Source organism: Schistocerca americana, chromosome 3, assembly GCF_021461395.2.
Source record: "Schistocerca americana isolate TAMUIC-IGC-003095 chromosome 3, iqSchAmer2.1, whole genome shotgun sequence".
Taxonomy (NCBI): domain Eukaryota; kingdom Metazoa; phylum Arthropoda; class Insecta; order Orthoptera; family Acrididae; genus Schistocerca; species Schistocerca americana.
The window spans coordinates 935,519,902-935,543,577 of record NC_060121.1 but is presented as its reverse complement, the minus strand read 5'-3'; the positions used below and the strand labels follow the sequence as shown (position 1 = coordinate 935,543,577).

Genomic DNA, 23,676 nt, shown 5'->3' with positions numbered 1-23,676 from the left:
GTATACTCATCCTCAACATTGCTGATTGGAAATGAAAACAAAGTATCAATTGTTGTTTCGTCCTCTTAATAATGGCTAAGGAAAACCAGCATGAAACCTGTAGTGTCTTGTTTTGAACCGTATGTAAATGGTCATATATTCATATATAAACTGTTCTGACAAAAAGTGAGACACCAGTGCTACAAATAATCCAGTGCTATGTATTAAGCTCTTATATTAAAGTCTGAAATCAAAAACAGTTCACAAAGTATTGCCAACGCCCTTGCCACAGTGGTGACACCGGTACCCGTCAGATCACCGAAGTTAAGCGCTGTCAGGCTGGGCTAGCTCTTGGATGGGTGACCATCCGGTCTGCTGAGCACTGTTGGCAAGTGGGGTGCACTCAGCCCTTGTGGGGCAAACTGAAAAGCTACTTGATGGAGAAGTAGCGGCTCCGGTCTCAGAAACTGACATACGGCCAGGAGAGCGATGTGCTGACTACGTGCCCCTCCATATCCGCATCCAGTGACGCCTTGCGCTGAGGATGACACGGCGGCCGGTCAGTACTGTTAGGCCTTCATGGCCTGTTCAGGAGGAGTTTAGTTTTTTCGCAAAGTATTACACACTGCCAAAAATTTTTGTAAAGAATAGGAAGAGCTATCCAAAAGATAAAGTTTGGATCAGTGATACTCATAATTCTGATGACCCTCTTCTGTTTCATAAAGGCTATTTACTTTTGACTGCTTTCCCCAGTATATAAGTGAATGGAAATGCAGCTTTTATTATTTCCAAATCACAAATAGATCCAATTAAGCAAATGGGAAATGCTGTTGAATTCAGTCTTTTACATGGATGAAGGATGTGAATGGGCTATATGCCAATTTCTTTTAAAGCGAGGTTGGGTTACTGTTAATATGTAATTCCAGGAATTAGTAATCATATTAAAATGCTACTGGAGGCCATTTACCTGTAAATGGTAGGTGTTTGATATCTTGTGGACAATGTTGCATCATGAAATTACTTCAGATTTTTCGAAAATCAGTGATCATTCATTACATGTGGTCCTCTCTTAATTGATAATGTAGCCAGTGCATACTTATTTCCATTTGTCGACTTGGGAAGTCTCCCCAAGAGGTCAATCCAATCTAGTGAAATGGAGTAACTATAGGAGGAATTTATACCAGACGTTCTGTGGACAACTGAGGCATATGCTTCCATCTTTGGCATTTCTTGCAGTGGCTTATGTAGTGCCTGATAGATGGGCAGAGACCTAGCAAATGATACGTGCTTCTGGTTCTATCAAAGGTCTACACACATTCCAGATGACTTCATATCAGAGTGTTGTGAAAATAATTCAGTATGTCTGGCTGGAAATTAGTTGCGATGACGAGTAATCATTTCCACCTGATTGAACCATAATTCCTTTTATACAGTAGTCCTCATATTAATCTGAATTATCCTTTGACAGCTTATTCGTTCTCTTAGGCCACAATTGTTTCTTGGAGCTTTGTTTTATTCAGCAGCAATATTTGTTAGAGCAGTAATGACTGTGCTATCTCCAGCACTGTAATCTAATTTCAATCCAATAGACTCCACGAAAAACAGTTGCCACCCTTGTGTCTGCATCAATTCTCGTATACTACCAGGACACATTCCTGAAACTTAAATTCTCACGTTGCCACTTATCCTGATGGAGTCTTCAGACTTGTCAGACAGCAAAATAATGGTAGTCAGTCACAACAGTGAATGATCTGTCATCAAAATACCATCAGGTGCCCTGGCTCAGTGGATTTGCACTACATCACCTACCTCTTAATCACCAAGTAACAGTGTGGAGTTCCATTTCAGCTTTCTTGCCCAAACATGCCAAGAATGATTTCAGCACCTCCTCAAGAATACAAAAATATCTCTTTTTTTGTATTCAGATTGCTTTTCGCATGGTCTTAGTTGAGGCAGGGCAATCTCGCATGTCCAAGATACCTCTTGTCTCCTTCAAACTATCACATATAATCCAGAATCAAGATCAAGCACCATTTGTGAGAATAGAGTTGGCAACAAGAACGGACACTTTATGTTGAAAATACATTTATTGAGCACAGATAAAATACAAGTGGAGATGAAATGCCTGCTTCGGCATAAAGTGCTTTTATTGATACATACATAAAATATTGTAATAACTCCCAGTATTCCATAAATAAGTCCCAGAACCTTATAGAAATTATGAATCTTAAACAATAAATAGATGCAAGAGGTGAGAATCAAATTGGTGATTGTACATTACCATCCTGTGACTATAAACATTACACCATAGTAATGACAGACAGCCCACAATGATCTGCACATCCTGCTATGTACTAAATTTTGGTAACTGCTTAGATATGTCATTCATATATGATTCCATGCTTTGAAAGATGAATCAAACTTGGTACTCTGTATAGATGTACCAAGTTAGGGTACCCCATAATTAAGGCACTGGACTTGAGTGTGGGAGCAGTGAGTTATAAATCTTTATCCGGCCATCTACATTTTAGGTTTTGCATGGTTTCTTCAATCAGTTAAGGTGAATGCAGGATGATTCCTTTGAAGATATTTCTGATTTCCTTCACCATTCTTGTCTAGGCCAAGCTTGTGCTCTATAATGATGATGTAAACAGCTTGTAAACCATGATCTTCCTATGTTAATATTAGACTGATGAAGCATACAACAAAATGTGTATTTTCATTGACACTGTGCAAATGTTGAATAATATGACAAGTAGTAAATTCACAGAGTTACAGAAAATTCTGGACAGCTCTTAGTTTCAGGAGCATGTAAAAATAGAACACAACATTCCTAATTTTTGTAAGGATAGATTCATTCTTAATGGAATAAAGACGAATTTATATGTAATATTTCTGGCTAATAACCTTGTGACTACATTTACTATGATGATGCCCTTTGTCCTTTGCTTTCTATACATGTCTATGGCTGTATGATTTAGTTTGTATTGTACAATGGAAAATTCGGGATGAATTCTAACAATGTTATGGAAATGAAAGTTGCCACCCACCATGTAGCGGAGATGCTGAGTCACAGATAGGCACAAGCTGCCAGAGCCTGCATTTGTGTGTGTGTGTGTGTGTGTGTGTGCGTGTGTGTGTGTGCGCGCGCACCTCATCTATTTTCGACAAAGGGCCTTGATGGCCAAAAGCTTATTTTGTGACAGACTTTTTGTTGTGCATATCTGTGGGTCAGTATCTCCACCATAAAGCGAGTGGCAACTTTCCTTTTTTAATATTGCTAGTTTGTATCATTATTTATATCAGGCTTTCTTACAAGATGTGATCAAAAAGTAATGAGAATTTTTGTTGTTCTTAAGGAATCTTCAATTGTCCTTCATCATCAACTTTTTCCCCTTCAAAGTAATCCCCCTCAGATACAATACAATTGTGCCAGCACTTTTTCCAATCTCGAAAGCACTTCTGGAACTCACTTTTCATTGTGGTGCTCAGCTCATTCAGCAATTCTGTTTTTGTCCAATCAATGGTGGCAAAACGACATACTTTCATGGTTCTCTTCAGTCTCAAGAACAGAAAGAAGTCATAGGCGGCTATGTGTGGCGAATATGGTAGCATCATGATTAAATTTCCCTAAGTGGTTTTGCCACAGTTCGGGTAGTTTTTTAGATTGCTTCACTCTAACAGCACATAACTTCCAGCTGGTATTCCTTATTGATCCTGTGACCATAAGGCAGGAACTCATGATGCACTATACCATTGTAATCAAAGAAAACAGTGAGAAAAACCTTCACTTACGATAGAACTTGTTGAATTTTTTCAGGCTTGGTTCTTCAGGCAGTTTTCACTGGGACAATCGGGCCTTGCTTTTGAGATCATACTCATGTTTTGTTATCTGTTATAACCTTCCTTAGAAGTTCTAGATCACTGTCAATTTCATTCAGCGTTCTTTAGCAATGTCTACACGACATTGCTTTTGGTTGAAATTCAACAGTTTTCAAACAAACTTTGGTGATACACATTTCATGCCCAAAATTTTCAAAAAATTTCCTTGGCATGAGCCGAAAGATATGCCACACCATCAGCAACCTCTCTGATAGTGATTTTCCAAAAGCATTTTCTTTACTTCTTCCACTTTGTCATCAGTAATTGATGTGCTAGGGCGTCCAGGGTGATCGTCATCTTCAATGTCTTCTTGACCCTCTTTGAAACATGTATACCATTTGTAAACTCTTGTCTTACTCATAGCAGATTCACCAAAAGCAACAGCCAGCATTTATTGCGAAACTAAAACTTCGCTGAGCACTTGAAAATGCATATGACCTTTTCGATGTCAACAATAAACTAAATATTCAAAACAGTTGAAAATGCAAATATATATCAGGAAAATGTGTACCAACCACATAAAAAAAACTGAAAATACCTGCGAAATTAAAGAAATTTCCATTACTTTTTGGCCACACCTCGGATATGTTAATTGTTTCCACTCTTCATTATCATTAAACTAACTTATTAGTTATATGATACATCCGTCTATTCTGGTGCTGTGTGTCCAGCCAATGTTGGGTTGGGACTGATGTGATCCAATTTTATGGATCACATTTTGTGGATAACAAGACCTTTATATAGTCTATTATTATTATGTGGTCACCAATCCCAAAGGCATTTTAAAGTTTACCCCTTCTGTCTGTGTCTAACGTATATCATACAGTCAAATGCAACATTGTTTTTCAAGGTGTCTGTGCATCCTATAACCAAGGCAAAAACTGGAAACCAGCCTGATGTTTACTATGTCATCATCCGTTTAGGACACATCGCTCACAGCATAGTGTAGATGGTCAGTTCAGCACTGCAATCACATGTTGGTCTATGTCCTGCAGTTACTGGATTGCCTTAGGGGGCATGTTGAGAAACTTAAGGTTTGCAGTAATTTAATGTGTTCTTTCAGAAATCTCTCTCATTCTCTTAGCAATCTCTCTCATTCTCTTGCTTCAAGACACAGTTGAAGTTGATTAGTTATTATGTCCCAATAGACATATAGACATCTCAAACACTTTCTTACATGACCGTTTTGTTTTTCTTTCATGGTAGAAGTAAAGAGTCAGACTTGAACACACCAAAAATGGATAGATACTGTCCTTAAAAGATACCATTTTCGCTAGAACTCGTTGGTCTTAGGGCATTCTTATAGACTAAAGCCAGTAATAGAATTAAAAATAAAAATGCATTGCAATTTGGAATGCTTTTTATTAAAATATAAAATTCATTTTAATGATTTCAAATTTGAAATGGAGGTTTATCTTCCATGTACTCTGCCTTTTCTGACTGTTAACAATCCTAGATGTATTTCAAGTCACTTGGAAAGTCATTCAAGAGGAGCAGAATTGAGGGCTTCTGCATAATCATTATGACAGACTTACAGACTTGTCTTCTTAATGTGAAGTTGCATCAAGAAGGTAGACTTAGTCAAAAGCTGGTTCTTACTTTCCAGAGGATCTCTGACACAAATCTTATGTCCTCTGTGTGTAATTTTTGTCTAATGCTGTCACATTCACAAGCAGTTACTATGCAATGGAAAATCATTTTGTGGCTCATTAGTTGCACATTTTGTCACCAATATGTGTTTGAGCAACAAGTAAATCTGGGCTGGAACAATAACAGTATGAGAAGAATAGTGTGCTGCTCACCACATAGTGGGGATGTTGAGTGACAGACAGACACATTGAAAAGAGACTGCCACATGCCTCTTTTCTCCCCCCCATCCCCCTAATAAAGATTACCACTCACCCCAGAAGCAGTCTGACCTTCTGACCTTAGTGCCAAGAGATGACATTGGCCATCTTTGTATGTTATACTTGTGTGTGTGTGTGTGAGAGAGAGAGAGAGAGAGAGAGAGGACTAGGAAAATTTATCTAGCAGATTCTTCTTCTTTTTCTTCTTCTTGTATGCATTTTCTTCCTCAGTGATAATAACTTATAATTGAACATAGAACCCAGTTAATCCTTTCCACAACATATAGTACTACCCCTAACAGCACTTATTATGTCAAAAATAATGCTTATTACACCAAGAATACAATGATGGTAAAAAGAATTGCAACGCCAAAGGAGGAGTTGTGCAACATAAACTAAAGTTGGTAGGCATGTTTCTACATCTGAAAGATGATGTCTAGGCAAATTTCGCACCAGTCGGATAATAGTGGCACTAGTAGCACCACTATGAGGATGTAAATCACGTTTGCTTGAAATACATGCTGTAATGGTCCATAAGCATTAGTTACCATTCAGATAGGATGTAGTGAGTAGATGTTAGTCAAAATGCCTTTAATGTGACAAAGACGCCATTATCAACACATCACTGAGTTTGAATGAGGTAGTGTAATAAGGCTATGAGGAGCTGGTTCCTTCTGCGATATTGCAGAAAGACTTGGCGAGAATGTAGTCACTGTACACTATTGCTGTTAGCGGTGGTCACAGAAATGTACAATCACAAGGAGACTGGGCTCCTGATGACCATGTGGCACTACCAAGAGGAGGGACCATTGAGCTTGGCATGTGGCTGTGGCACATTGTACTGCATCTGTAGCAGCAATTTGAGCAGCAGTTGGCAACACAGTGACACTAAGAACTGTTAGAAATTGGTTACTTCAAGGACAGCTCCGAGCCAGATGCCAGTAGCGTGCATTCCACTGACTCCAAACCACCACCATTTGTAACTTAAGTAGTGTCCCGCAAAAAATTCATTGGAGGGCAGGGTGGAGGTCTATTGTGTTTTCTGATGAAAGCTGGCTATGCTTTGGTGCCAGTGACTGCCATGTATTGATTAGAAGGCGGCCAGTTGAGGTCCTGCAACCAACCTGTCTGTGTGCTAGACACTGGACCTACACCAGGAGTTATGGTCTGGGGTGTGTTTCATATGGCAGCAGGAGCAATGTGACTGCAAAATTGTAAGTCAATCTGGAGACTCAACCTGTTGTGTTGCCATTCATAAACAGCATTTTGGGGTGTTTTTTCCAACAGGATAACGATTGTCGACATACCACTATTGTAACCCAGCATGCTCTACAGAGTGCTGACATATTGCCTTGGCCTGCTTGATCACCAGATCAGTCTCCAACCAAGCAAATATGGGAAATCATCAGATGACAACTCCAGCATCATCCATAAACAGCGTTAACCATCCTTGTATTGACAGACGCAAGTGCAACAGGCATGGAACTCCATGCCCAAACTGGTACCTGGCACTTGCACAACACAATGCATGCACATTTGCATGCTTGCATTCAACATTCTGGCAGTTATTAATGCACCAACATTTTACATTTGCAATGGCTTATCTCGCCCTTACATTAACCTTTGATCTTGCAATATCAATCATCAAAATATGTTACCTAGACAAATGTGTTCCCAAAATTTCATTACTTACATGAATTACTTTTTGTTGTTGTGGTGTGTGTGTGTGTGTGTGTGTGTGTGTGTGTGTGTGTGTGTGTGTGTGTGTGTGTTTTTTTTTTTTCCCCCTCCTGTTGGTGCAGATGTTAATTTCACCCAAGACAGATGCTAACATCGCCAAAAATACATGCTACATTCTCATGTTCCTACGCATCAGTAATCATTCACGGTCATACTTCATCTCGTTGCTTTCCGATGGCCTTCTTGTTAGGTCTCTGGAATGAGCATGTGATGGGAGCCTTTCCTCATTCTATTTTCTGGATTTTCTCTGTCTGACTCACCTTGATAAATCTTTAGTGCTGACTATTTCATTGTGTGGTTTTGATTTCAATCTGTTTGACATACTTTGTGTGATTCTTCAGTTTGTCATGGTGTTTTTGTTGATCAAATAGTCCACAGGTGTACTGCAAGTTCGTAGTGTCCAACAGGCACAATATTTCGGTGATCAGATGTGTCGCCATCATCAGGTGCATCGCCAATTCGTCAACGCACCTAATAGTAGCCACTTGTCTGATTGCCAAAATATTGTGCCCCCAGCAGTATACCCATGGACTGTTCGATTGACGTATTGGGTTAGGTCTCTTCTTGTCATAAATGTCTTTGACATGCAGAGAAGAAGTCCTGAGTATCAATATGAACGTTAAATACTTGGTAGAGGACACCTACAATTTTACTTGTACTTCTCACAGAATCTGATCTGTAGTTACAAGTGAAACGTTCAAATATAATTTCTCATCTGTTGCTACAGATTTTGTGATTGATCTAATACATTTAGTGTGAAACTGCATTAGTGATATGTAGATAGCTGTTAAAATCTTTTAGTTTCCTTATTGAAAACAATTTGACAATACTCTTTTATAGCACAGACACTAACTTTTCTTTTATCCCCTTGTGGCTGGGTAATTTACTCATTTTATATTTGGTGTAATAATTCCATATAAGTGAATAGTTGTCTAACTTACCATGATATCCACTTACTGAAAAGAAGACATGTCAAGTTCCAGACAGGCACAATCAAAATTTATGTTAAAGTCTAATAATTTCAATATGGGAGATATTCTGTTCATTCAAATAAAATTCCAAGTTAGTTAAAGTTAGAGCTTATTAGTTGTAAGTAATTGCCTTTCCAGGTGAATCACATTGTCAATCTGAATCAATGATCAATTATGATTTGATATTCCCTTACCTTGTCTTCCCAGGTAGTTTTAGAAACATTAAGTGCAGTAATAGTCCGTGTGTGGACATAGTGCTAATCCTGACTGAATATTGGAAGAATGAATGTGATATATACAGTTTTATCTTAATGTAGTTCCAGACCAGCAAGGACAGAGTTCGTGTGGATCAGATGGTTTGGGTCAGAGTGGGGCAGAATTTATGTAAGCTCGTTGTTAATGCAGGCATCACTGCTGTAGAACTACACTCCAAAGATCCTCTGACTCTCCATGCCTTCAAACAGTTTATAACTGAAGAGATGCTCACTGCTGGCAGACATTCTCCGAAGGTGAAGATTCCAATATCAGTTGTAGATGTTGCACAGGTGAGAAGTTTCTTCAGCTGCAAGATCGCTTGCAGTACTGTATGAAAGTTATGTTTTATAGATCACTGTTTAGTACCTAATGAAAATTACTTAAAATACTTGCTATACATCCTGGATTATTATGAACTTAATGCAATACACGAAAGTTCAAACTTGTTTCTCTTATTTGAACTAGCTCTTAATAAATAAATAACATAGGTACAAAGGTAAGCTCAAAATAAGACAGTAAAAAATAAGAAATAGCAAATTGTTTGAGAGAAAAGGTGTATTGAAAAAAGTCAGAAGTAACAGTGGAATATAACAGCTATGATTCACATTGAAACTGTGATGAGATGCAAGCAATTGACAGAGAAGGAAGCCACGAACTGTTCAGAGGACAAGAGACCATTATCTCTGTACATCAGAGCTGGCAATGTGTCAGGAAGTTCCGTGCACAACCCAAGTGACAAAGAAAGCATTTAGTTGTCTTTTACAACATTCCACAGCATGTTCAGTTATGAGTTATTTGATGTTGTTGGACAATTTGTTTGGCTCAGTTCACTCACACTGTGAGGGAATAAGAGATGCAGGTGATACGTAAGTTGCGTACCTTTTAGAGTAGCTCATCTGTATGTTTTACCAGTAGTGAAATAAGTGATGATTTAGAACAGAGAGCTCCATAATATCTTTGTTTCTTCAGAGGAAGAGATTCTACTAGCCTTTACAAGGACTTGTGATTGGGTGGTGGTGCAAGTTTCCAGCCAAGATCATTTTTATGTACCTTCTTACAACTTTTTGCACTTCCTAGGCATTACACAGCAGAGAACATTAAAGATTTTGTATGTAGATTACAGAGCTCAGTCATACCCTCCTCTAATATACCGAGTGAACCAAAATTTGAACACGCGGATGCCACAGTGCAATTCCTTACGTACTAAAAGTTGAGATTTGTTTGTAACAAAATTTCATCCCATACACATTGTCAGTAGAAAATGAACAGCAGAGAAAGGAAATTTTGCATCTCTGTAATCAGATGTCTTCTCCATTGAGCACTGAGTAGCTGAGCTGCCCAGTTAGTGCTGTTGCAACCCATCTGCTAGGGTCACATTGTGATTAGGAGGTCAAACGCAGAGTGAGGGTGAGTGGTCCATTGCACATCTGGAGGTGTCAGTGGTGCAGTGGTATCTGTAATAGCAATATTTATTTTGCACCGTGTACAAAGGGACAAGTGTCTTCAAAGCTATAGTCAGTAGCTGGGTGCAAGGGCACATGCCACAAAGCAGTGCCAACACCTTATTGGTGATTCATGACATTGCCGCCACATGTCAGTGCCATGGCCGCGTGCAGTGCTGCTTGCAGCGGTAATGGGGTGAGGAAGGCATTGCTCGCCCAGATGTTCCACAGTGACCTCCTATGGCTCCCACCTCAGCACTCTCGAAGACAGCCTATCGTGCACTGAGGTGGATCAGGTGGAGACCACCGACTGTGATCCAGAATGTCAATTGTTGTGAAGGCAAGGCCCTGGTCAACTACTGTGAGTTAACTAAGACTGCAGGAGATGCTGAAGAGGCAGCCAGAGACATGCCTTGCCTGATCAATGCAAAGATGACAATAATAATTCTGGGTTGCCAAGCTCCGTTCTTTCCTATTTACATCTGATTTTGTAGTGGTACTTGGACAATGAAGTTACATAATTTTACCTCACAGTGCTTTGTTAAGTAACACAGCAGTGCTTGAGTTTCCGTCTGTCCCGTCCTGTGGTCTGTTAAACTGATGGTATGCCTTGTTGACATACCGATTGTCACATCAGCCCAGCACTAACCTACTCTGTTCTGTGCTCACCCCCAAGCCTCTACAGTAAAATAATTCTTTTGCACTACACTCCTTCCCTGTTTCAAAAAATTCATCCTGAATTTTGCCTCTTGTTTATTCTCTATACTAATCTTCTGCTTATTCTCTATACTAATCTCATAAATCTAATTACATAATTGTACATGGTGCAGAAGTTTGTTGCTCATGGGAGGTGACTTATTGTTCCACAATTCTTTTTTATCATCCTGAAAGTTTTGGCTTGCTGAGTCTTTTTTACAGCTATTTTCCGTTACCCTTCTTTCCCTTTCACAAAAGCTTTTTTTTTATATATATATATATAGTTCCCTTATTCTACATTTCTCAGTGTATGGTAGTTCACCGCTCAACAAATATCTGATGTGTCGATAAGTCTAGAGAATGGATACTTCTCTGTCTGAGAAAAAAGCAAAGTACACAAACTGCTATCAGTGTTTCATCCATCTTCAGCAACTGTATTTTTCATAATAATCAGCAATTAGTTAAAAGAAATTTTAATTCTTTAACAAGTTTCAGGCACTTAGTGTCCTCCTTCAGGTCAAAACTATCATATTATTTGCGAGTGTCACCAATAAGATACGTGCAGTGTATTGCTGTGGTCATGTGGTTCATAGTGCCTGTACAAAAATGGTTATTAACTGATTAGCTCCAGTTCTGGCGTGATGTCTGTACTTGTTGTTTAGCTTCTTTATACCATTTTTCTGCAGGCACTATGAACCACATGACCACAGCAGTATGCACACACATCTTATTGTTGACACTCATAAATAATGTGACAGTTATAACCTTCTGAAGATGGGCTCTAAAGTGCCTGAAACCGGTAAATGAAATAAAATTTCTTATTTGCAACTTGCTGATCGTTTCTCTATATAAATTGTTGTCAGTAACACAGAAAGATTAGTGGTTGTAATGCTTATGGTTACCATGTGTTGGCATTGGATCTCCTGGTATTCTTGAATATGTTGCAACATTTGTCCCATGGAAATTTTACCCAACAGGATTCAGTGTGTGGAAAATGTAAGTTAGATTTTGCATTGGCAGTACTTCAAACAATTTCTCTGGCCAGTATAATGCAGAGGGAGTGAATTAGTGTATGGTCGTACCTGTGAGTGTAGCTAGTAGGTAGAAGGCTGTCCCAAGTATCTCACAAGCATCATCTACCATGTGACAAACTTCACCATTGCCTGAGGTTTTCCTTCGCTATAAGCAGTTCATAATTACAGTTTCTGGTTCAGAGACTGAGTATAACCAATGTGCTTCTACCTTTTGAAAATGAGACACAAGTGTCAATATTTCATTCCGACATTCTGTTGCCTTAGTTATCCCCAGGAACAGTTGCATCTCACAAGTCTGCACATCAGACTGCACTTCTCAGGCTGGGCAAATGCTGATATTCTCCTTCAATCACTCTTGTAGGTCACTCAGTCACATACGAGTGTGAGCTTCTCCATGCTCAGAAATGATTAACACCTGTTGCATTCTTACTTGAACCCATTTTCCCATCACTGTCCATCTTACTGGATAAGCATGAACCATGTAACTTCGATATCGTGCATTCATCCCCACCGGTGGTAGTTGGGCTGACACATAACTTTTGCTCTATCCATATTTACTTGTACATTTGCTGCATGATAAAATACTGCTAAGTTTTTCTCTGATGCCTCTGCTATGTGTCACAGCTCTGTAGGAAATTCTTTTTCTGCTTGTTGCAGTTGTTGTGGTGTCAGTAATATCGAACTCAGTTGTCTGTTTAGCACATGATAGACTGCTCCTGTAATGACCCCACCTCAATTCTTGCATAATTGAACCAATCTGCTAATTCTCAGAAGAGTCTGGCTACAGCTAGTTTTCTGTACATTAAGCTCAGTCGTTTTTGTATTTCTCCCTAATCGCTGTTCACTGTTTTCAATGTATCCCAAGTGTATTGGGCTAACACTGTGGTTACCTCATTCTCCATCTTCATGGTGTTAAGAAGGCCTTTGTTGCTCTACATTTGACAGTTGTGTCATACGCCATCCTACTATACCTTTGGTAGTATCTGGCACATTTGCACATGCCTAAGTGTGTTGTTCAGCTCCTGGATATCTTCATTATCATCTGCTGTTTTTAAGAGTTTTCATCTTTTGTCCAATCACCCTCTTTTTCTGCAAGCTAATGTCCATAGTACAGTGTCAGTGATTTGCATCAGTTGAGCTCTCAGTTTGCCGCATGACAGCCTCAATTCGTGATATTCAGCCTGCTCCATGGTGAGGATTTTGTTACCCTGCAGTTCCTTATGTAACTGCATGAATACTTTCTGCAGTCCGCGAACTTCGTTTCTTTTCTGCCTACCCCAATGGTGACCTTCGATGTCCATTGGCGACTCATTAGCAATACATCATGTTGTTGGGTATATAACACACCTGCCTCCAACGAGTGAATGTGAACTGTATGCACTGCTCCTCCCTTGATTCCATGCTGCATCAGGATTACCACAACTCATCCAGTTGTTCCTGGTGATTCGTAGCCCTCCTTTGAAAAAACGTATATACACTAAAACAACTAAGAAACAACACATAACTGCTATAGAACTATAACAGCCCACAGTACAATTTCACAATGAATTTGACAAGTATAGAATAACTCGTAGACATAACATAACTAAATCTGAATACTACTGTGTTTCAATGATTTCAGTGGCCTGATAAGAACCCAACCTAATACTTAGTCAAAAATTTTTTCATCTTTCCCTTACGCATGTTTTGATTGGTGACCAACAGCCATTGACCTACTCAATAATGCAGTAACTTTCCAGAATGGTATGTGGACCATCCCCGTAGCTTCAACACTTTTCCATTGGCTCACTTAAATTTGTGCAAGACCTCCCTTATTCTCTTAGCCAATTTCTTAGTTGATTCACAGTTTGGTTGTAATTTAGGAATCGTGACATCAAATGAGGATGGCATTTTTCTACCCTACACCACCTCAAAAGGTGAGGGACTTGTACCGGTGTGCACTTTAGAGTTATGCGCACAAACTGCATATTGCAAATATTTATCCCGGTCTATATGACTGCTGTTAACATAATAACTCAACATTTTAAAGACTGTCCTATGCTCTCACTTTGTCCTGCCTTAGTATATGGATGGAATGGGCTTGTTTGAATTTACGGATACAAAGTATGTGACATAACTGTTTCATCGAACTTGACACAAAATTTGTGTCCTGATCCGTAACTAAGGTGTCAGGTTAAGTATACAGTTGTTTCCTAAAACTGGTGCTGTATTAACCTGCAGGATTAGGAACTGGAACCATTGCTAAGAATCTTGAAAAATGACCTATGATTGTGAGTATGTATTTACTCCCAGCAAGAAGCCAACTGAAAGGTTTCAAAGTATAAGGCCAATCATTTGAAAAGGTTTAACCACCTCTGGTAGTCTTTGTAAAGAGATTATCTTATGAGTAAGAACATCTATTTGTGTACAAATCACACAGTTCTTTACATGTTGCTTGAAATCACATTTCCTTGTTTGCCACCAGAATTTCTCCACTATATGTCTGTTGCACATCCTCCATGACCTGACAACACACAGTCATGGGCTTGCCACAGCACTTTGTCCTTAAATGCTGCCAGAACCACTATGCACGTTCCTCATTTCATCATTCTGCAAAGTAAGCCCTCATGCGTCTTGAACTGCAATTGTGATCTGAATGCCTGAAGTCTTTGTAGGCTACTTGTGCTATCTGTCACCCTGTTAACTTTTGCCTTTTGCCTAGCAACTTTCCTACGTAGCATTTCTGCATTTGTGTGCTTTTGACCTCGCTTGTTGACCACCTTGTAATCAAACTTGGTGAGATTACGTACCCATTATTCTATTCGAAAGGTCTTCCAGTCCCAACAACCATTGAACTGCGGTCTGTGATGACATCAAACTTCTTTCCATATAAATAGCAACAGAAGTACACTACTCTAAATATAGCTACCAACATCTCCTTTTCCATAGTGGAATAGCTATACTCTGCTTTGTTCAGTTGCCCTGATGCATATGCCACTGAATGACCAACCACTCCCATTGTGGTGTCACAGGAGTGGATAAATTCCTTCTCAAAATCAGGAAAGAGTAGCGCCAGATCAGAAATTAAAGCTGCTTTCAATGCCTCAAATGCTGCTGATCACTGCAATTTCATGCCCTTCCTTAACAACCAATTCAAGAGTTCTGCAATCTGCTCGAAATTCTTAACGAATTTGTAGTAAGAATTGCATGGCAGTATTTGCTTTGTTATTTGTGGTGCTGCAAAGTTCCAGACTGCCTCTGTTAGATGAAGATTGGTTTGAACACCTTTCCCAATAATTACATGCCCAAGGTAATTTACCTGCATGTGTGAAAAATGGCACTTGTTTATGCTAAGTGTCGGCTGAGCAGATCACAGCCTGCTGAAAATGTCTACCAAATGTTTCACGTGCTCTGGCGCTTCCTTAAAGAATATGCAGTAATTTCGTCTGAATATGCCATGCAAGTTTTCAGCTTTAACCTGTGTAGAACTGCACATAATAACATTTGGAATGTGGCTGGCATGTTTTTCAGCCCAAACTGCATCTTTTAATACTGGTAACAAACCCATGGAATCATGAAAGTGGTCTTCGGTCTATTCTCTGGGACTGTCTCAGACTGGTGATACCTGCTTCTCAGATCCATTGTAAATTACTGTCACTGTTCTACATTGTCTAAATCAAATCATTAACTTTTTTTAAACAAAACTACACTTTTTTTCTACCCCAAAGCAGCAAATTTTCACAAGATAAATTTTGTGGTGTAATGCTTTTGTATATCTGACAATAAATTTGACAGAATAATTTAATTGGATAGATAAAAAACAGATCACACACATAAAAGAAGGTTGCAATTAGACATAAATTAGGAAGTTTTATATCATTTTTGCAGCCATTTGAATGGTGTACTCCATAGACGTTTACTCCAATTTTCACGGAAACTTGCTTCACTGTGTTAGAGACACACACTCATGCTTGAAATGACTTTAAAAAGGTTCTACTGTACTTCAGTCAACGCCAACAGAGGTTTCCATCGAAAGTTGTGTATTATTTACTTTTGGTGTGCTAGTTTCCATTGAAAGTGGAGTAAAGTTGTAGAGGTGCACCATTCAAATGGCTGCAACCATGTAAAACTCTCCATATTCAATGTTTCTTTTGCTCAGTAACTTCTTGACACATTTACAGAAGAGTTATATCACCAAATTTGTCTTGTATAGATCTCATAGACCGATGCAGAAAAATACCAACGGTAAACAAATGGTACCCATATCTCTGTAGTCAGTGGAGTTGTGAAAATGTGTTAAAAACGAAACTCTGGCCGAACAGGCCATGAAAGCCCAACGGTACTGACCGTCTGCCGTGTAATCCTCAGCCCACAGGCACGACTGGATACGGATATGGAGTGAAAATGTGTTGGTCTATGTTTTATAAGGCCATGGTTACCATTTGACAATTTCCTTTTAATTGAGTCACTTTAAAATTTGTGGTGTTAAGTCTGGTATGTACTGAGTGGCATTCAATCATTAGTAGAATGTGTACTATAAGCCAATACCTGATTAATTGTGCAAAAAGAGTTTGACATTAATGCTTTTACAATGGATAGCCTTGTACGAATATGCCATTGACAAGTAACTGTTATGATTTCAGAGCATCAGGATGAATCTGGACATTGAAAGAGCTCAGCCAACAGCAGTCAACTTAGAAGTACTCAGAAAACAATGGAGAACCTCTGTCACAGAAAAATTACCATCATAGCCAATTATCCAGAAGTGCTACAAGAGACAACATAATTAAAATTAGTCTGTTAACTGTGAATCTAAGATATTAAACAGTGAGTTACGTTCAAACAGATTTTTTATTCACAGCACAACCTCTGAACTTACCTATCACACATTAATTTTCTTTTTTTCAAACTGATTAATGTGTGCTGCATTTTACACTTCCATTACATTCTTCACTGTCCTAGTTTTCCTTGTAACTTCAAAATAAGCAGATTGAAAGCTAGCTATTAGGTTTTATATAATAACAAAGAGATAGAATGACTGGCCAGTACTTCCTGAAACCTTCAGAAGGGAGAATCCAAAGTACAAAAGACTGTTTTAACTTACAGAATTTTTAGTGTGTTCCTCTGGGAGCAAAGAGGGATAGGAGCAGGTTACTCATATCCTTGAGAAAGGTTACCAAAAGACAAAAAAATTCAAGCAAAGATTTTCCTTGATACAATTAAAAGCGATTTGAATTTTTCATTTTGTGCAATCGTCATGGTTCAGTCACTACCTTCATATATTTTATTATTCTGAAATGAAGCAAGCATCTAAATAATCATGAATAATACATTTTCCGAATGGGTTTAGCTACACAATAGTTGCACATGACTCATGGATTCACTTTCAGTGGAATTTTGTTCCACAGTGACGCAATGCAGCAGCAGCAGCAGCAGCATGAGGATATGGTTAATTCAAGCCACAAATTAACTGGCAACAACATGGCGTGCTCTCTGTGAGATGATTCAAGAACTTAGTTGGCAGTCAGCCACATTCCAGAAAAAGATTCGTATAGAGGTCTGGAAGAGTCCATGGTGGTAAATGATGGGCTGCTGTCCATCTCTGGTGCATTTACTACATGCTCTATACTGTGATATTCCTGTGATTGTATTTATTTTCAACTAACCTCCAGATGAATGTGCAACCACAGGTGTGGAAAATAGTTTATTAAAAATATTTAAATTCAAAATGCAAATACTTGGTTGCTTTTTCTCTTTCAAATGTAAATACAAAATGGTTTTAAGCAAAAGTATTTAAATGCAGAATATGTTTTTTCTTTCCAAAATACCTTTATTATTTCACCAAAGGGAAATAGTCATTCACAAATATTGTAGTGTTTCCAGATCAATTGCAGTGTGGGCACTATCACTGGCTACAGAAGAATCAGAGTCCTCAATAAAGATAAAATAAGATTTAACCTGTTCTTTTTCAGCAAAATTTTGCAACTTCTTCCCATCTTTGTGGGACAGGTAACTGCTGTATACCTACAATAAGTGCATTGAAGGATTCATTTTCTGCAGCTGATATACATGACATAGTATCACTTAGAAAACAACCAACATGGCCAAACTGTTATCTGTGCTTACAATGTACTGTTGGATGAACATTGCTAGTACACAGTAGTATCAAAAGAAAGACTGTCGCTGTTACCTTTACTCATAAAAAGAAAAAGCAGTTTTTCAAGTACTTCACAGATGTAAACACTGTTTACAAAGGGCATAGGTATAGCTGACACTGTCGCATTGAATGAACTCTCTTAGTGTTGCCTGTAAGTAACTTCATAATCACACAAAGATGCAATACTGACTTCCCTTTCTTTCGTGATCACAAGGCATTATTAGATGATACTGATATGTTTTTCATTAAGCAAACAATAGCAGTACACATATAATGTGTAATCAAGTCTTAGTGCCTTTTCTAATAATTAGGATCATGGTTATATTCACTTGACAGGTATACCTTCTGCAATAAACAGTTCTTTAAGGTATTCTCTGCTAGCCTTTGATACCCATTTCCTTAAAAAAAAAGGGGGGGGGGGATAAGATATGGGTACTAATATGCCATTATTTGCTTTTGGTTCCTCAGATTTATAGTTTCTCTCAAAATTCTTAGTAAGACTTCCTTTAATAACCTCTATCAGCATGCCACAATACATAGGGTTCCCCATTTGCAAACTGCTTAGCATTCTATGCATTCTTGTTAGTTCTGGCAGAAGGCATCCATAGCAGGTATCTTTATACCCTTCTAAACTTCTGATGCAGTCAGCAGAAAGTTTTGAACAGCTTATGTATTTGTTAAGAAATTGTATTTCAATTTCTCTCAAAGCTGCTAATGAGAGTTTCCTTAAAGTTTCACTCAGTGTACCCTTGACTGAGATCTTGAATAGAATTATAGTATGAATTCCATTGTATTGGACATCGATAAGCAGGGGATTTTCTTTTTTATTCCAAATAGGTTTCACAATCTTTGAGATACCTTGAACACAGATTCCAAAATGTTTTAAATTTTGACATGGCTGCATCATAAGTTTTTTGTATGAATCACTTCATGCTGTTAAATATAATGTGTGTGTGGTGTCCCTCTCATGATTAGACAGTTACAATCAACAACATTATCATGCACTACTTCAATATTTTGACTATGAGCTGAATCTTTTTCTTTTGCTTCTGTATCCAAATCTTTTCTGTATATTTTAAAAGCTTTGACCAAATTTTATCCATTGTCAGCATTAATTTTCACGAATTTTGTCAGCTTTAAATCTAACTCAGAATGAATGTCCACAATCTGTTTGGCTACTGTGTTCCCTTAAACCTCCTTCAAGCCAGAGTTAATTTTTTTTCACACATTTCACAATCAATCCAATGAGCTGTTATACCCATATAGCTTGACTTGGATAATCACTGAGTATCAGCGGTGGTGCATACAAAATGATTTTTCAAAGTTCCTTTTGTGTTCTCAGCATATTCTGTATATTGTTCTGCAGTTTTTTTTATTACTTGTTTCCTGGCACATAATTTTTTGTGGGACAGATAACTCCTGTATACCTACAATAAGTGCATTGAAGGATTCATTTTCTGCAGCTGATATACATGACATAGTATCACTTAGAAAACAACCAACATGGCCAAACTGTTATCTGTGCTTACAATGTACTGTTGGATGAACATTGCTAGTACACAGTAGTATCAAAAGAAAGACTGTCGCTGTTACCTTTACTCATAAAAAGAAAAAGCAGTTTTTCAAGTACTTCACAGGTGTAAACACTGTTTACAGAGGGCATAGGTATAGCTGACACTGTCGCATTGAATGAACTCTCTTAGTGTTGCCTGTAAGTAACCTCATAATCACACAAAGAATCTCTGCACTGTCATGAGTACAACACCCACTTGTGGACTCTGGTGCACAAATCAACTGTTCAGAGCTCCCAATACACTGTATGACAGGAAACTGCAACCCTCAAGACAGCTGTAATCCCCTGTAGAAACTAGTCTCAGAACTGGTATCAAAGCATTTAAGTAACTCTTTGTGGCAAATTCAAAGCTACTGGTCCTGCATTTGTAGTAACTGCTCACCTTTTCCCTTTTTGTTTATCACGTTTTCTGAATATGCTGAACAGTTTCTAATACTACTGGGATTCTGTCAACAATAATGTGGGTGTCTGAATTCTCCATTCTAAAATTGACTGCAGTACCTCAGTATAAACATCCCTTTACTATATTACCATAATAGCAAGTTGGTGTTATGCTTTTACATGATTTATGAGTGTGACGGTGTATCTAATGGATTTTAAGCAATTGGACTACTGTTTTATCTCCAAAATAAAACATTACTTAATATACCTAAAAACAAAGATGATGTGACTTACCAAACGAAAGCGCTGGCACGTCGATAGACACACAAACAAACACAAACATACACACAAAATTCAAGCTTTCGCAACAAACTGTTGCCTCATCAGGAAAGAGGGAAGGAGAGGGAAAGACGAAAGGATGTGGGTTTTAAGGGAGAGGGTAAGGAGTCATTCCAATCCCGGGAGCGGAAAGACTTACCTTAGGGGGAAAAAAGGACAGGTATACACTCGCACACACACTCATATCCACCCGCACATACACAGACTGTATACCTGTCCTTTTTTCCCCCTAAGGTAAGTCTTTCCGCTCCCGGGATTGGAATGACTCATTACCCTCTCCCTTAAAACCCACATCCTTTCGTCTTTCCCTCTCCTTCCCTCTTTCCTGATGAGGCAACAGTTTGTTGCGAAAGCTTGAATTTTGTGTGTATGTTTGTGTTTGTGTGTCTATCGACGTGCCAGCGCTTTCGTTTGGTAAGTCACATCTTCTTTGTTTTTAGGTATATTTTTCCCATGTGGAATGTTTCCCTCTATTAATGCATTACTTAATATTTTATACAAGAAAGTATAGATTTCAAAGCAGTATATGAACAGGCATTAGTTTAAAAGTAGTAGTTATTTGTAGCCAGGCAAAAACACCAAATATCCTATTTGGACTAATAATTTGGAAATAAGTGTTGATAATTTTAAAATTCAGAGATTCATTAGATAAAATGGTACCTTCTAGCATTTATCTCACATGTGGACAGATTCGCAAAATCGGTTACTATAACAGCTTCTATGTAACTCTCTACAATGTGATAGTAACAGACTAACAAACCTTTCCCCTCACAATAGCATTTGGTGACTGAACTGTCTTTGGAAAAATATCTCTGTTGCAATATCTGTTCAAGCAATGAGCAAACTTCCTTCTGGAATGAAATTTTCACTCTGCAGTGGAGTGTGCGCTGATATGAAACTTCCTGGCAGATTAAAACTGTGTGCCAAGCCAAGACTCAAACATGGGACCTTTGCCTTTTGTGGGCAAGTGCTGTACCATATGAGCTACGCAAGCTCAACTCACAACCCATCCTCACAAGTTTAATTCCACCAGTGCTTTGTCTCCTACCTTCCAAACTTCACGGAAGCTCTCCTACAGACCTTGCAGAACTAGCACTCCAGGAAGAAAGGATATTGCAGAGACATGGCTTAGCCACTGCCTGGAGAATGTTTCCGGAATGAAATTTTCGCTCTGCAGTGGAGTGTGCATTGATATGAAATATCCTGGCAGATGGTACACACTTGCCCATGAAAGTCAAAGGTCCTGAGTTCAAGCCTCGGTCTGGCACACAATTTTAATCTGCCAGGAAGTTTCATATCAGCGCACAGACCACTGCAGAGTGAAAATTTCATTCTGGAAACATCCAACAGACTGTGGCTAAGCCATGTCTCTGCAATATCCGTTCTTCCAAGTGTGCTGGTTCTGGATGGTCTGTAGGAGAGCTTTCGTGAAGTTTGGAAGGTAGGAGACGAGGTACTGGTGGAATTAAACCTGTGAGGAAGGGTCGTGAGTCATGCTTGGGTAGCTCAGATGGTAGAGCACCTGCCCACGAAAGGCAAAGGTCCTGAGTTCAATTCTTGGTCTGGCACACAGTTGTAATCTGCCACAAAGTTTTGAACTTACTTCTAGAGAATGGGGACCTTTCAGTATAACAACAATTCAGCCCCATATCAATCACTGGTACAAGAATTGCTTTGGAAGAATGGAATAGAATGCTAATTATTTACTTCAACAAGCAAATTTTTGGTTCAGTTTATGCATTCTAAAAGTGTAGTCTTTCTTTAACTTTACTAGTGATTTTACTCATATTTTTAGCTGTTCAGTTATTATTAACAAGGCCAAACTTTTTATAATTATATGTAACCATATTGCAGCCAGCTTGGAACAGGCAAAGATTAAATTCCACTAATGTATTAGATCACAGCAAAGGAAATACTTATTCATGCACTAAAACAGTACACTGCCTTGAGGTGCTGGTGCACCGAGCAGCAGGGGTGGTGGCCATGACCAGTATTGTGCTAGTGCAGTTCAGCATACAAACTGCTCTAATATAATTTTTCATTCCATATCCAAATATCACAGATCACTGCATAAACATTCCACACCACAGTTAGCTGACTGTGTGTCTGTTCAAGTCTTATTTTCAGTAAAATTTCAGATAATTTAGCCTCAGTTCTACTCTAAGGTGTTGATAATCTAACGGCTACTGTCAGACTGCTTGTCAGTCCTCACTTGGAGTGCTTGCTGCCTGCCCTTTATGCCTTTTACTCTGGCGTGTTAACCACCTCCAATACACAGAGGGACTTCCATCTAGCTGTTCCTTCTGTAAAAATACATTTCTGCTTATCAATCCCTACAAATGAATCAATAATAAACATTTTTTTCTGCACAAACCTCACGTAAAAAATAATATTTACTACAAATGGTGAATATAATAATAATGATTATTATTATTATTAGTAGTAGTAGTAGTAGTAGTAGTAGTAGTAGTAGTGAAAAAATTTATACATTGATGAACAATCAATAATAATACAGCAGTAGTTACAATAATGGCACATGTCCCCCGTGTTTCAGTGATGTGTTCTGCCAAGGATTTCATCAGTGAAATATCCGCCGGCCGGTGTGCCCGAGCGGTTCTAGGCGCTTCAGTCCGGAACCGCACGACCGCTACGGTTGCAGGTTCGAATCCTGCCTCGGACATGGATGTGTGTGATGTCCTTAGGTTAGTTAGGTTTAAGTAGTTCTAGGGAACTGATGACCTCAGATGTTAAGTTCTATAGTACTCAGAGCCATTTGAACCATTTTTGAAATATCCAACAACGTGCAACCATTGTCTTGAATATATATGTTCCTGTGTTACAGTACAAATACAATAATTAAACAATTTTTGTAACATTTAATATTTCACATCAACTTTTGTGACAAAAGTCATAATCCATTAAAATTTACATATTCTGTATTCAATAAAGATTCACTTTGCAAATATTATTTAAATTTATGTATATAAAGAGTTTTTGTTTTTGAGTGGCGTATTTGTGTTTCTACATACATTCCATAACATGCTCAAAAGACAAAATAACAATTAAACCGTTATCATTAAAGATACTATTCTTATACTGCACCAGGAAACAAACCTGGGACCTCCTTGTGGCAACCATCTACATTGACCACTCAGCTATGGAGGTGGACAGACAGATTTTCAGGTCAACAGTATTTCTCATACCTGAATGTTGTTCAGACTTTGGATAAGTAAGATAATAAGTGTGAAGAGTTCTTGGATTTTAAAATGTCTTTTGTACACATAGCCTATCTGAAGTTTGAAATTTTGTGATTTATTTCACTAGTTTTCTAATGTATTTTCACCAAGATAATATCTCCTGATTTAAATTGTGTGGTCTTTATATTTTTATTATCATCCCAT

The 23,676-nt window shown here is 38.5% G+C and overlaps 1 protein-coding gene across 2 annotated transcripts in view; it reads left to right on the top strand.

Moving 5' to 3' along the window:
* LOC124606744 overlaps positions 1-22,965 on the top strand; it is a 62,445-nt gene extending 39,480 nt beyond the window's left edge. Inside the window, exons 7-9 of one of the 2 annotated variants that reach the window (XM_047138780.1) lie at positions 8,737-8,964; positions 16,469-16,652; positions 22,830-22,955. In XM_047138780.1, coding sequence (XP_046994736.1) covers positions 8,737-8,964; positions 16,469-16,576 — 336 coding nt within the window. In that variant the 3' untranslated portion in view covers positions 16,577-16,652; positions 22,830-22,955. Of the gene's footprint in view, positions 1-8,736; positions 8,965-16,468; positions 16,653-22,829 lie in introns of both variants that reach the window. The other variant, XM_047138781.1, reaches the window with a different exon arrangement.
* Positions 22,966-23,676: the final 711 nt, after the last annotated feature.